The following is a 14,060-nucleotide window of genomic DNA, read 5'->3' on the forward strand; positions in this document are numbered from 1 at the left end:
GCCCTGACGGCGTGCCGCCGATGTCAGAGGTCCGATTGACTGGACGCCGGGGCGCGACCTCCTCCTCTGCAGCGGACCATGTGCAGCAGCCCGACAGCCTCGCCGAAGAACGGCACTCGCAACTTCCTGGACCGCGCATTTATGCAAAACCCAGACCCTATCGTGGGCTTGCTCATTTCGCTTTGAACTTGCGCTCGCCGCGTGGTTAACTACTGGGCAGTGCGGGCGCTGTGACCGACTTTTATAACGCCGGCCGACGACGCTGGTGTGGCACTACACACTGAAGCTTTGTTAGATCGACGTTTGGAGGAGGAGGGGGAAAGAAAGATTCGTACGCCACACTGAAGCAGGAAAATTGGTCGCCGCAAAGCAACAGCCATCGAAAATGGGGCCCGTGTGTGTATACCTCTCGCGACATGCCCTTCAGCGCGCGTGCGAAGACGTTGGGAGAGAGAGCAAAGGGGAATAACGTACATAACGTAGAGTTTTGCCTTCAGTGTGTCTGTAAATTACCTAGGAGCACATGAACTTACCTACAGCTGCAAAGGAAAAAAAAAAAAAAAAGCCTGGAGACAATTTGATGCGATTCCGTCTTTGATGTTCCAACTGCCCTTAGTATCATCATCATGATTAGTATTATGAAGCTGACATATTCTCTTTGCTAGTATGTAAACTAACACGCTACTACGAAGCTCTTTTTAAGCAAGAATATCAACCTCATGCTTTCCATGTCTTTAAAGATGACCTTGTTCATACATATTTTAGCACAGCTGTAGCAAACATGCTTTCGGTGTAACTCCAGAAGAGCAGAAAGGCAGTGAGCAGCTCAGCGTCGAATGTTCAATATATTTGCGTATGTATGCGAATGACGGCTGTTACGGTTGAGATACATAGCGTAAGCTTTGTTTTGATTGGGTCAGTCCTCAGCATCCGAGCAGGAGCAAAGTCAGTACTTAATGCTCCTGCTCAGACCGCTCTCAGGCACCGTAAATACTGGCAGCAACTCAACGGTGGACAGGGGCACACTTACCGGGCATGCAGACGCAGCGGAAGCCGCCACGCTCGTCCAGGCAGGTGCCCTCGTTCTGGCAGGGGTTGGAGTCGCATTCGTTGATGTTCACCTCGCATCGGGGCCCGGCGAAACCACGAGTGCAGTTGCAACGGAACGAGCCAGGCGTGTTGACGCAGAGGCCCTGGTGTTCGCAAGGGAAGCCCTGAGCGCACTCGTCCACGTCCTCGGTGCAGTCGACGCCCTGGAACCCATTGGGGCACGAGCAGAGGTATGTGCCGTCGATGGGACTTGTGTCGCAGATGGCACCCGCGTGGCACGGATTGCTGGCACACGCGTCGTCCAAGTGGCACAGCAGGCCCGTCTTGCCGGGCGCACACTGGCAGTAGAAGGAGCCGACTCGGTCGTGGCACGTGGCACCGTTGAAGCACGCGGCCACGGCGCAGTCGTCGATGTTCTCCGAGCAGTCGGCGCCCGTCCAGCCATTGACGCAGATGCACGAGTAGCCGCCTACCGTGTTGGTGCACGTGGCGCCATTCTTGCACACGCTGGGCCGCATGGCGCACTCATCCACGTCCTTGGTGCAGTACGGCCCCGTGTACGTGGGCGGACAGTGACACGTGTACGAGTTGACGCCGTCGAGACAGGTGGCGCCGTTCTGGCACAGGTTGCCTGGACAGTCATCCACGTTCGTCTCGCAGTTGGTCCCCGTGAAGCCTGCGCAATAAACAGCTGTCAGTGCCGTCCATGTCACGGCGGAGAATCGCGAGCTCGTCGAGCGAGCCTTACCAGGAGGACACGAACACTGGTAGTTGAGGGAGTCGATGGGTCGACAGGTTCCGCCATTCATGCAGGGGCTGGGCTCACACGGAATGTACTGGGATTCGCACAGATGGCCCGTGTAGCCGGGTTCACAGGTGCAACTGCAAGGAGGCAAGCATTATTGTTCATGCCCCGTGAAAGTTTGCCTCAACATCAAAATTAGAATAATTCACGTGCCGTATTTTGCGTAATCCGAGGCTTACCTGAAGGAACCCTGGTTGTTGTGGCATTTTCCATGAATGCAGGGTCTTGTTTGGCACTCGTCCACGTCGACCGCGCACGAGGCTCCGCTGTATCCCGGCGCACAGATGCACGAATACGACTCTTCCTTGGATTGACAACTGCCGTAATTTAGACACGGCTGGGAGGCGCAGTGGTCCACCTTGTCGCAGTACTTGCCTGCATCGATCGATAGGTGTGCCCAAATCAGTTACCGTGCGGTAGCTTACGTAAAGTTATGGCATGTACTGCATTGCGGTCTCATAGCATGAAATTACAGCATTCTGTATTTTTTACGGTACATTCCTGTAGATGTGACGGCGTGTTTTTACGGTGTCGTAAAATGAAATCATAGACGTCTGTATTTCTTACGGACAGGGCTCAAAGTCTCCCTTCAGTGGAAGGGGGGGGGGGAGGCTCTCATAGAGCGGCGACTAGTATAGCGCACACACACACACACACACACACACACACACACACACACACACACACACACACACACACACACACACACACACACACACACACACACACACACACACACACACACACACACACGCGCGCGCGCGTGGTGGTGGTTCTTCGTCACAGTGATTACTCCGATGAAGGCAGGACCACCTGCCGAAACATTAGGAAAGTTATTTTTCGTGTCTGCTGCACTAGGGCGTGTCTGCCGCACTAGGGAGAATTATTCGTTTTTCTCGACAACCACTGCGCCAAATTTGACAAGGTTTGTTCCATTTAAAAGAAAAACTTAGAATCTAGTCATTGCTGTTTCGAATTTTTATTTAGGTCCTAATTTTTTTATTATAAATGGGCAAAAATCAGAAATAGAAAGATGAGACTATCAAGTTTACAACTCTAACTCAGCAACGAAAAATGATAATACAATTCTGTGAATTACATCTAATAGTACATCTAAAGCGGACAAAATTGATATGTTACGCGTGAATCTCACAAAAATTAGTAATATGGAAATACAGATTTTGCAGAACCTTCGTACACAACGGAACAAATTTACGTACGCTGTAAAATGACGTAAATGATGTAAATCAAATTTGTCCGCTTTCAATGGTCTCATAGATGCCGTTTACAGAACCGCGATATCTGTTCTTGATGCAGAGCTATGAATTTGTAAGCTTCGTGCTTATATTTTTTTCAAACTTTCGAATATTTGAAAATTATTTTAACAAACTTCAGGACATAAATCGAAATTCCGCTTCCTACAGTCACTAGAATTTCACTTTCTCTCTCACATGCAACAAATTTAATTAAAATCGGTCTACAGGTTACCTCAGAAAAACGTTTTTGCGTTTTACATGTGTTTGAGTCGGAGTTGGGCCCGAGCTAAAGCTTCCTCTTAAGCACTGTTAACGGGAAATTCCTGTAAATGTGACTGCGTATTTTTATGGTGCCGTGGAATGAAAACACATAGCCGTCTGTATTTTTCACGGGAAATTACTGTAAATATGACGGCGCGTAATTTCAGTGCTGTGGAAGACGCCTGTACATTTTACGGGAAAGAGTTGACAGCCGATGCTGCCGGGAAGCGTCCAGTAAAAACAACGGCGCATTTTTTTTACAGTGCACGAACGCGCTTATGAGCTATGCACAATGATTGGATTAGTCGGTCACTGTGTGGCAGGCGAAGGTGGCGCCCCTACAATCACGAAATGTACACTATTTTACATGTCTTCTACTTGGCGACACTCACCTCGAAAGCCGTTGGCGCACAAGCATGTGTAGTTTTGCAGCGTGAGCAGCTGGCACGTGGCCCCGTTATGGCAGGGATTCGTGTCGCAGGCGTTGGGCACCTTGATCTCGCACATGGTGGCCGTGTAGCCCACGGGACAGGTGCACGAGAACTTGGGTCCGTTTGTGACGCTCATCTCCACGTTGCACGTGCCGCCGTTCTGGCAGCGGAAACCCGGGCCTCCGGTGTGGCACGGGTTCGCGTGCTGGCAGTACTCGCCAACGTAGAGCGGAGGACAGCTGCAAGAAAGGTGTGCGCCGTTGAATCTCCTATGCGATCATCATGTCGGACGCTTTCTGTGCTTACAAGGAACAATGCGCAGCCAGGCAACTATTGAACACGGCGCTGCATACAGCAACAAACGTGACGAGTGCGCACGCCCTGGCCATTTCCTCCCTGTGCTAAGAAAAAATGGGATCTGTCTTTTCCATTTCAGAAGTGGTGGTCAGAAAATTCCCTAACCACAAGCTGCCTCTTTCCCGACCGGTCTCCAGATGCCCCGAATAAAAGATACAATCCACACTTGACCGTTGGGCCAGTAGTGAGGTCGTGTGCAGACTGTTGTTCTCAGCTATACATATACCTGCCGACGTCTTAGCTAAGGATAGAGTATTAGTGTTGTCGCGGGGGTTTTCCGACCAAGGTGTTTAACGCGCATACCGGGACCAATACCTCCCCCCCCGCCCCCTAAACTTAGACACTATGAAAAGCTCTCCGACGCCTTGAAGTGTCCGCGGCCTGCCTTGTCGATTCGCGAACTGCGGGCATGCGGCGGGCGTTCACGAGGGTCGAACCATGCGAGAGTAGCCAGCATGCGATGCCACAAACCGCCACGTGAACTTTCATGTTGGCGCCGCCCGTTTTACTCGGCGAGTCGGCTGCTAGATAGACCTTGGCGAAGGACCGAGCTTGCAAGATCACAATAGGTAAGGAATCGGCCCAGTGGGGGAGAATGTGCGGGGGAATGGTCCCGCCAACTTGTTGAAAAAGACTCGAGGCGGGGTCGTTCGCTCTGGGATTGGACCCCGCGCCGACGCTCCGCCTTTTCGCCCTTCGTTCGCTTGCAGCAAGCGTTCCACCGGCGCATATCGCGCGCGACGGAAGTGAACGAAAGTTAGCAGCCCTATAAGGGCACTTACGACACAAAACGATATATATGAAGGTAACAAAATGTATTCAATGGCATGGTTCATTGTTTCGTGAATACAACGGTAGAGAGAGGGGGGGGGGGGGCAAAAGAAAGACAGGTAGGTTAACCAGAGATTGCTGCCCTGTGGTGGGGCAGGGGCAAAGGGATGCGATAGGCGAGAGATAAAAGGATAAAAAAATGAAGAAAAAAAATAATGAAAAAAAAATACACACGTACACACGAACTGTCTCTGTGGGCACTGTCACGCAGAAAGGCGTTCCTGGTGTTATGCAGTGACAACGGTAGCAAAATAGATGGCAATGCTATTCGTGCTATAGTTAAGCTTGCACACGCCGCGTGATTCGGTACTGCAACACGACGAAACCGGATGCTCGTGTGCTGCGCCACCGATGGTTTTGACTCACTGCGTAGACGTCGCGCAACGATTGACTAATCAGCGTCTGGCTGGCGGTTAAGGAGTCTCGTGGCGCCTGGAGACCCCACTGCGTGTCGTCTGAGGAGGCAGCAAAAGGCATTCGTTTCGCTGATCGAGCGAGCGTTAAATCGCCTCGGACAGGGCGGCCCTCGGCCGCACCCCCCCCCCCCCCCCCCCTCAGGAATAATAATAACGCGGCGCGTCTGCCGAGTCGCGACGCGGGATGGGGGGGATGTAGCAGGACGGATTTCTCGTCGCCGTCGGGCGTGGCAGCTCACCGCGGGGGTCCCCCGCTGCTTGCTTAATCCGGCCAGGAATCCTCGACTGGCCGCGAAATAAATGGATATCCTCCAGGGGATTAGATCAGTTCGCCAGAGCCGTCGCGGGGCGCGGCCAATCGGCGGTGTTGTTCTCGCTCGTCTCCGCAGCTGCCGTTCAGCCGCCACATTGACCATATTATAGCCTTTGCGTCTTGCCTGTTGCCCCTTTACTCACCGTTGCAGTTATTGGTGCTACAGGTACAGCCTCTCACCTTCGTTAAATAAAACGGCAACCCAAGACATGATGGAAGCTAAAGCAAGTTACGAGTGGTGAGGCGCTAACCAAAGAAGTTTCCGTGGTTGGCAGTACTGGAGGAAGGGAGTAAGGCATAGAAAAATGGTTGACCAACTAGCCCAGCTTTTCCGTCAACTTCGTGTCCAGCAGCTAAGCAGTCCGAACAACGAGGACCTGTATTCACAACAAAAGCTCTTATACTAGAATTGTTAATGTAAAATAATTTTGATTATCGTTCAATGAACCGCTAGTGCTGAAGTGGAAATTTTCATCCGGAGATCCCATGTTGAAGGACAACTAATTTTGGTATGACGGAAAAATTTCTCGTTATTGACTGTGATCCTGCGTTGCGTTTGTGCCCAAAAGCTGGTCACATTATTATTCTGAACCGTTTATAGAGCCGAAAGCAAAAGCGCAGAGATACTTTGGAAAGCTGTTCATATCTCTTGTAAGTCTCGTTGTCCCGTCGCGCAGCGTCTTTCACGAGCCCACAGCCACTGATTGTGTCCATGGGGTCTTTCCGCCAAGCAGACGCGAAAGAGCTGAAGTTAGGGCGAGATATATGGCGCCCGCAGGACAACGTCATATCCACATCGATCTCCTGTCATTACCAGAGACGCCAGCAGGTGATTAGCTTTCCCATAAGATTTGCTTCGTGCGCCAGACAGCGCCTTTAATTTACGTTTGTTTCCTTCGCCTAAGGTTCGCCTTCAGTATGTGCGGAGCAGGTGTGCGCCGTGGATCATCCGCGTCCCATCCGACGCGGGACCGTTTTTTATTTATGCGTGTCGCTGTTAGATGCTGTTAATAGCATTCTTTTGGAAATTCGGTTGGTTCACGTGTAAGCGTGTTTCAACTACAGCCGTTTCGCAACTTCTGAAGATCAAGTCTTGCTCGAGCCGAGGCAACGCTAAACCAACTACGTCATGCGTGGCGAGAGGAAAGGACTGCTGTCTGCTAAATTCTACATAACGGTTGGCCGCGAAATAAATGGATATCCTCCAGGGGATTAGATCAGTTCGCCAGAGCCGTCGCGGGGCGCGGCCAATCGGCGGTGTTGTTCTCGCTCGTCTCCGCAGCTGCCGTTCAGCCGCCACATTGACCATATTATAGCCTTTGCGTCTTGCCTGTTGCCCCTTTACTCACCGTTGCAGTTATTGGTGCTACAGGTACAGCCTCTCACCTTCGTTAAATAAAACGGCAACCCAAGACATGATGGAAGCTAAAGCAAGTTACGAGTGGTGAGGCGCTAACCAAAGAAGTTTCCGTGGTTGGCAGTACTGGAGGAAGGGAGTAAGGCATAGAAAAATGGTTGACCAACTAGCCCAGCTTTTCCGTCAACTTCGTGTCCAGCAGCTAAGCAGTCCGAACAACGAGGACCTGTATTCACAACAAAAGCTCTTATACTAGAATTGTTAATGTAAAATAATTTTGATTATCGTTCAATGAACCGCTAGTGCTGAAGTGGAAATTTTCATCCGGAGATCCCATGTTGAAGGACAACTAATTTTGGTATGACGGAAAAATTTCTCGTTATTGACTGTGATCCTGCGTTGCGTTTGTGCCCAAAAGCTGGTCACATTATTATTCTGAACCGTTTATAGAGCCGAAAGCAAAAGCGCAGAGATACTTTGGAAAGCTGTTCATATCTCTTGTAAGTCTCGTTGTCCCGTCGCGCAGCGTCTTTCACGAGCCCACAGCCACTGATTGTGTCCATGGGGTCTTTCCGCCAAGCAGACGCGAAAGAGCTGAAGTTAGGGCGAGATATATGGCGCCCGCAGGACAACGTCATATCCACATCGATCTCCTGTCATTACCAGAGACGCCAGCAGGTGATTAGCTTTCCCATAAGATTTGCTTCGTGCGCCAGACAGCGCCTTTAATTTACGTTTGTTTCCTTCGCCTAAGGTTCGCCTTCAGTATGTGCGGAGCAGGTGTGCGCCGTGGATCATCCGCGTCCCATCCGACGCGGGACCGTTTTTTATTTATGCGTGTCGCTGTTAGATGCTGTTAATAGCATTCTTTTGGAAATTCGGTTGGTTCACGTGTAAGCGTGTTTCAACTACAGCCGTTTCGCAACTTCTGAAGATCAAGTCTTGCTCGAGCCGAGGCAACGCTAAACCAACTACGTCATGCGTGGCGAGAGGAAAGGACTGCTGTCTGCTAAATTCTACATAACGGTGCAATTGCGGGCGAGCTCAAGACCGAAAGTGGCAAGGTTGCTTTAAGCTTTGCTTGAAGCACTCTACACTCATAGGCAAATTTACACCCATTTGGGGTGTATCTCTGCCACACAACGATAGTCGTCATCTGCCTTGCCTGCGTTTCCTTTCTTGAAAACGCCGCGCTCGCTGCTTTCGTGGCGGGAATGCTATGTCATGCTGATAACGCGCATGCCATTCGTTACTGGAAAGTACCGGGCTCGCCACGTTAAAGAAAGTAAATGCGGACAAGACAGATGACGATTATCGTTGTGTGGCAAAGGGGTGTAATTTTGCTTAAGAGTGTAGAAGCAGTAGCACCTTTTGGTGTGTATATTTGCCACAGAACGATAATCGTCATCTGTCTTGCCCGCATGTTCTTTCTTTAACGCTGCGAGCCTCACACTTCCAAGTCACGAACGGCATGCGCGTTATCACCATGACAGAGCATTCTCTACAGGAAAGTAACGCGCGCAGCGTTTTCAAGAAAGGAAACGCAAGCAAGACAGGTGACGATTGTCGTTGTGTGGCAGAGATACACCCCAAAGGGTGCAACTGTTTTCAGAGTGTGACCATAGAGAAAAAAATTCATTTCTTTCTCTATGGTGTGACGACCATGCGATGCCCTTGCAGTATACAGTGGACATGCTCAAATCTCCCTTTTTTTCTGTGCACCGCGAGATACTTCCCAAAGAGTGCTGTTTCTTTTTTGTCCCGTGGACCTTAGATGCTAACGTTGTTTTGTTTCGAACTGGGCGAACAAATCATTGGGCCATGCTGCCGGGAAGACGGAAATTTAGCAGACTTCAGCGATTCCTCTAGGCTATGAACTCATTTGCTTTAACACCAGCAGGCTGTCTTAAGGGACAACATTGCAGCAGACAGCAGGCTGTCAATATTGTGACGCGCACAACGTCGTCTTCATCCCTGCATTATCGCCCGCTGTGACCTCCACAAGATACATGCACAGTCACCACCACATTTAGAATACGCGCGGCGTACAAAACCTCGCACTAATTGTCATGCGCGAATGTTGCGCGATAGCCCAGTGGCTGGCGCGTCTGGCTCCCAGTTGCACCGGATTGGAGTTATATACAGGGTGTCCCACGTAGCTGGACAGAATTAAGGTAATGTTTGCCGTCGCTTGGAGATACTCGTCTTTTTGCACACCGCATAATTAGATAATTAGTCTTAATTAATTGATCAACTCCTCAAATATTATAATTAGATAAAAAATGTCAATGAAAAGATTGTCGATCAACGTGAAAAACTCCCGATACAACTTTATGTTGCTGGATACGTGCTACATAAAAGCGTTTTCCCGAGCGTGAAAGAAGCCCGCGAATACACGCGAAGTGCCTCGAGCGGCCAGTCGCGCGGCAGTTTTACGTATATTTGCGGGCTCCTCATACCTATATTCAATGGGAGGGATGATAGTATTGCGTCTTGCGGTGTGCCTTCGTTTGGCATATATCGACTGTGTTAGATTTTGTCTGACCAAGGCCGATGGTGGCTGCGCGATTACAAAGGACTTGATAGATTTTCACGCCACTGCCAATCCCGTTTAATTCAGATAGGATGGTGTCAGGCGCCATTGTCATCCTCCTGTTTTCGTGGTCGGACGTTCTCTGCCGATGCTGAGAGCACCTGTTGGAGGCGCGTTCGTCGCCGGACGCCAACTCGATCTTTGAGGCGCACGTGATGTCGCACGAGATATTTCTGAAAGGTTTTAATGCTGTGGTAGGTGGTGGTGGCGCCGTGGCGCGTTTCTCCGCAGCATGAAGGCGCGTTCGCCGCCGAAGTCAGCTGCGCCTCGCTTGTCGAGATACGCCGTTTCGTCCTGCCGGCTCACCACAGCTTCGCTTCAGACCCGACTCCCTCAGTGCGTGGGACCTCCATGATTTCAAAGCGAATGGACGAAGGAGGAGTGTCCGGCTTCCCTAGAGCGAACAAGCGGAGAAGAAAGCTCAGGTGCGCAGCCGTTGTCACGCCATCTTCGTCTTGCTGTCTTCATTGCGTTGTCATCACTCCTCCGTCGCCGTCAAGCTGTCGCGATCTACCAGAACATGTCGACAACAATTTGTGCCGCCATCATCAAACACCTTTATCAACGTCAGCAGTATACTTCCGAGGTATTGCTAGTGTGCCCAATCGATTTCTGCGGTCCGCATAAGCTATTCGCTTACTTTGGCAACCATCTTCGGTGGTTTCTGCAACCATTTCTTCATATTGTGATGAAGATAGAGCTGAGGAGGTGGCTCGATGACGACGGCGTAACGGAAAAGACAAGACAGACTGACACCGCAAACTCATTTTCGATATTTCAACTGCTGTCGCAGTAAACGTTGATGTTCAACCACTGTTTATCGCCAAATCGAGCAGGGCGATTATAAGATAGCCAGTTCTCCTTATTGGCAGGAAATGGACAATCCTTAATCAATTATGAAATGCCTTGCGCGTGCAGGTTGTTTCCGTTATTGACCCGCGCTCTCAGTTTTAGAACTGGGAGCGCGCCGAGGAAAACGTCGAAAAACTTCAACGCAGAAACGACCGAAAGGCCAACAAAGCCATCGATTCGTTGGCTTTGTTGTAATCGGTCGCCGCGATCATGAAATCATGTTCCGTCATTGTCGGTCAGGACGTGGTTGTAACCTCCTGCAGGAACGTTTCTCCCGCCTGCGGCGAGCTGTCACAGTCACGACATCGGTGCGAATGCGTCTTACATGTATTCATTCGCTAAAAAGACTTACCTGCCACACTGACATGGCAACCTGCATTTAATTGGCGAAATAACCCCATCTTACTAGCGGCCCTGGAGGTCAAGCTTAACGGCAAACTAAAAAGGTCTAGCCTTGGGAACCATTCGGTGCGACTGCCACGCGCGACTCATGCTTGTCGTTAATGCTACATCATTTGTGCTTTTATTTCTTGAGTAGAAAGAAGCATGTCCAACATTTTTGAACGTGCCATTTTACCCATCTACTGTAAATTTTTCAAGTGATCTGCAAAGTCGTTTTTTTTTTTTCAGTGTAATCATTGAGGATGAAGCGTTGCTTTGTGTTTAATTTCACGTTGAAGAAATGGCTCCACCGCGTGACACAGAGGGGGAAGTCATCGGGTGTAACTACACGCAGCAACGTTTGACTAATAATTGTACTGAAATACTAATGGTTTGTTCAATGTTCTCTCGCTAAATCAGTGATGAGGGTCAAAGCTTGCTGAATGTAAAATATGACCTTTATAAAATTTTTCTTCCGGATTCCAGGAAGGATGACGCATTCTAAAAAATTTCTTAGCATGGAGTAACGACCAAGTAAGTGCGTTGCTTTAATTTGGTAACGGTAATGGTTTTCCTTAATTTATAGGTAAATTATGGCAGTAACGCGTTCCTTTTATTTTAACGTAAAGAGTAACGTATTTCGTTGCCTACAGCACTGGCCAGTTCTGAGTGCACAGGTGGTCGGGCACTGGTTCCCATGTTGAACTAGTTCGTTCGAAAGGTGCAAGTTCCGACTTCTTTTTTTCAGACCAACTCGCTCGCCTAGAGAAAGATTTTGCCGTTTTGCACAAAGACCGTGGTTTGTCAGCATCCGGCAACGGCGGACGGCCTAGATAGACGCTGTGCCGCCAGCGCGTCCATGCCATTACGGGGCACGTTGCAGACGCTTCAGCAGAGATGTGCAGCTGTGGGCAAGCACGCGTACCTTTCGGTATTCTGAAAACGACAAGCGTCTTGTCACTACACTGGTAGGGAGCGGTGTGTCTTAACTCCTGGATGTAGTCGAGAAGACAGTCAAGGGTTGCATTTGGCGCTGGTGCCCGCCTATCGGTCTAGACCATTCCTCGAAGGTGGTGGGCAGGCAAGCTGTACATGACTCTGTACCACTAGCGCCGCAGTTGCGAACAGTCCCAGATTAGGTGAATGAGCTACGTTGTGTGCTGGGAGCAATAAAGGCATGAAGTCTCTTCTTTTGTAGGGTTAACGATACGTGCTTACAACAACGGTACGGACGCGTATGTCTTGCAGTAGCGCCTCAACGTTCTTGTCTCATGCAGAAAGCAGCGGCTCCAATCAGGGCAGCCGCCTGCCAATGGTGTGTACAATTTGTGGGCGCTGGGGTACCATGAATGGGGTCCTAGAGTGCGGCCTATTCGGTGTGCGGGCAAAAAAATAAATGAATAAAATAAGAAACGGCGTCCCGCAGAGACTACGCACACACAGGGGAACGAGGAGGTCCGCTGAATCGCACCCCCGCCGTTGAGCAGTGGTGGTAGTGGGGGGAAGGGGGGGGGGGTTAGGAAAACAATTTGGGAACAGTGCGGATGCTCGGTTCCACGCCGCTCTTATCTCACTGCATGGCCGCGGGCGGCAGCAGTGGGGGCCGAGGGGAGCACCCGCGTCCGGGAAGTGAGCGCTCGCCGGAGGAACGCAGGGGGAAGCTGGTCGCCTTTCTTTCCCGGGCACGACTGAACGACGCGGGCAGCTCCGTTTCCTTCAGCCAGGAAAGCGCCCGGTGGTTAGGGGGAAGACGTTGAGCATCAAGAGCCGCCAAGAGCAGTGGCCCTTCTTCGAAGATGAGGGGGAAACGAGCTGCTTTCGCGTTTACAAGAGCGCTCTCCCGACCCAGACGATGGTACGACACATGGGAGCGCAAAAGCTAGCCTGGCGCATTAGCTGAGCTAGCTGTCAATTATCTAAGTTCTAACAAAGCCTGGTTACCTGCGGGCGGTGTCTTCTGATGTTTGGATGTCCTCATTACAACCGTCACTAAGACGTCTTGGCGATATCTAGTCTGCCCACTTTTTCTAAATTCGTTCTTTGCCTTCAAGGCGGCTAAATAGGAAAAGCGCACACCTCGTGTCGCTTTATTAGACCGAAACAAAAACGCAGGGATGACGACGGCCTGGTGCACAATAGAAAATGAACATACTTCTAGATTTTTCATTTAATAATGTAAAAGCAAGCATGCCAAAAGCGGGATCCGCTGGCGCCAACTCTATTTCCTTTCGAGTCGCGTTTTGAGCCCTCTCCGCACACCCGATCATCCACACGCCCGGTGGGTGCACGTGTACTGCTACATAAAAGCTCCTTAACGAAAAGTCCAAATTCAATGATTAGGACAGAACTATATCAGCGCAAACCCTCTTAAAGAAGACTACTTAAGGTATAACGGTGATTAAACAATGCACATGTGCGCCAAACTGTAATTCTGTGCGGTGATTAGCTTAAGGCAGCCGCTGCATGCCGGCAGTTTTCTTCAGTGCTCCCTCCTGTTGCGTCATCACAAAGTATGTGTGTTCTGCATCGCTCCATTCTCATTTACGGTCATCTGCATCGACCGCGCGACCTTTGCTACCCTCTCATCTACCTGTCAAGCCAATGCTGTTCCCACGCATTATGAATAATTTTCCACCGCATGCAGCCCGGCAGTAAGCGCCCGCTTCAGTTCGCGTGACGTATGGACACCTGGTCGCAATGTGCCCTCGTGACCCTCCTTGAGCGTGTGCCGATTCTCTCACGCGCAGCGCGTCCTCGGCCGAGATGTGCGACCAGGCGCCCGAGCCATGCAGCCAGGCTCCCAGCCTTGAAGCCGCCGAAGAAGCGACCAGTCGTCCTTGCCGGCACCGCTGTCCAGGAGCGCGCTCATGCAACAGTGTCCACGACCTGCTCCGTTCTTGACCCCGACGGTATCGACGGCGCCACAATGGAGAGACTGCTTTCGAGAGAGGTCGCCAATCTTTTCAGTAACCTGCCAGGCGGCAGCTGGTTTTGCGGAGGTCGGCAGAGGTGTGGCGTGCTACGTGTAGTTGATAATTGAGTAGGTCCTGTGGTCAAATCTCGTCGTGGCACATGCGAACCCGTGGCTTCTTGCGCGAAAGGCGCTTGGGACCGAGAAGAGGGCTCTCTGACATGCACAACGACGGGCGATCCACGC

At 50.8% G+C, this 14,060-nt stretch overlaps 1 protein-coding gene across 2 annotated transcripts in view; it reads right to left on the reverse strand.

Moving 5' to 3' along the window:
- N (neurogenic locus Notch protein) overlaps positions 1 to 14,060 on the reverse strand; it is an 89,964-nt gene that overhangs the window by 32,477 nt on the left and 43,427 nt on the right. For both annotated transcript variants that reach the window (XM_065437200.1, XM_065437199.1), the window contains exons 3-6: positions 3,765 to 4,042; positions 2,035 to 2,230; positions 1,799 to 1,932; positions 1,031 to 1,726 (exon numbers count right to left, since the gene is read on the reverse strand). In XM_065437200.1, coding sequence (XP_065293272.1) covers positions 1,031 to 1,726; positions 1,799 to 1,932; positions 2,035 to 2,230; positions 3,765 to 4,042 — 1,304 coding nt within the window. The remainder of the gene's footprint in view (positions 1 to 1,030; positions 1,727 to 1,798; positions 1,933 to 2,034; positions 2,231 to 3,764; positions 4,043 to 14,060) is intronic.

The sequence above is a fragment of the Dermacentor albipictus genome, chromosome 1 (genome assembly GCF_038994185.2).
Source record: "Dermacentor albipictus isolate Rhodes 1998 colony chromosome 1, USDA_Dalb.pri_finalv2, whole genome shotgun sequence".
In the NCBI taxonomy this organism is placed as follows: Eukaryota; Metazoa; Arthropoda; class Arachnida; order Ixodida; family Ixodidae; genus Dermacentor; species Dermacentor albipictus.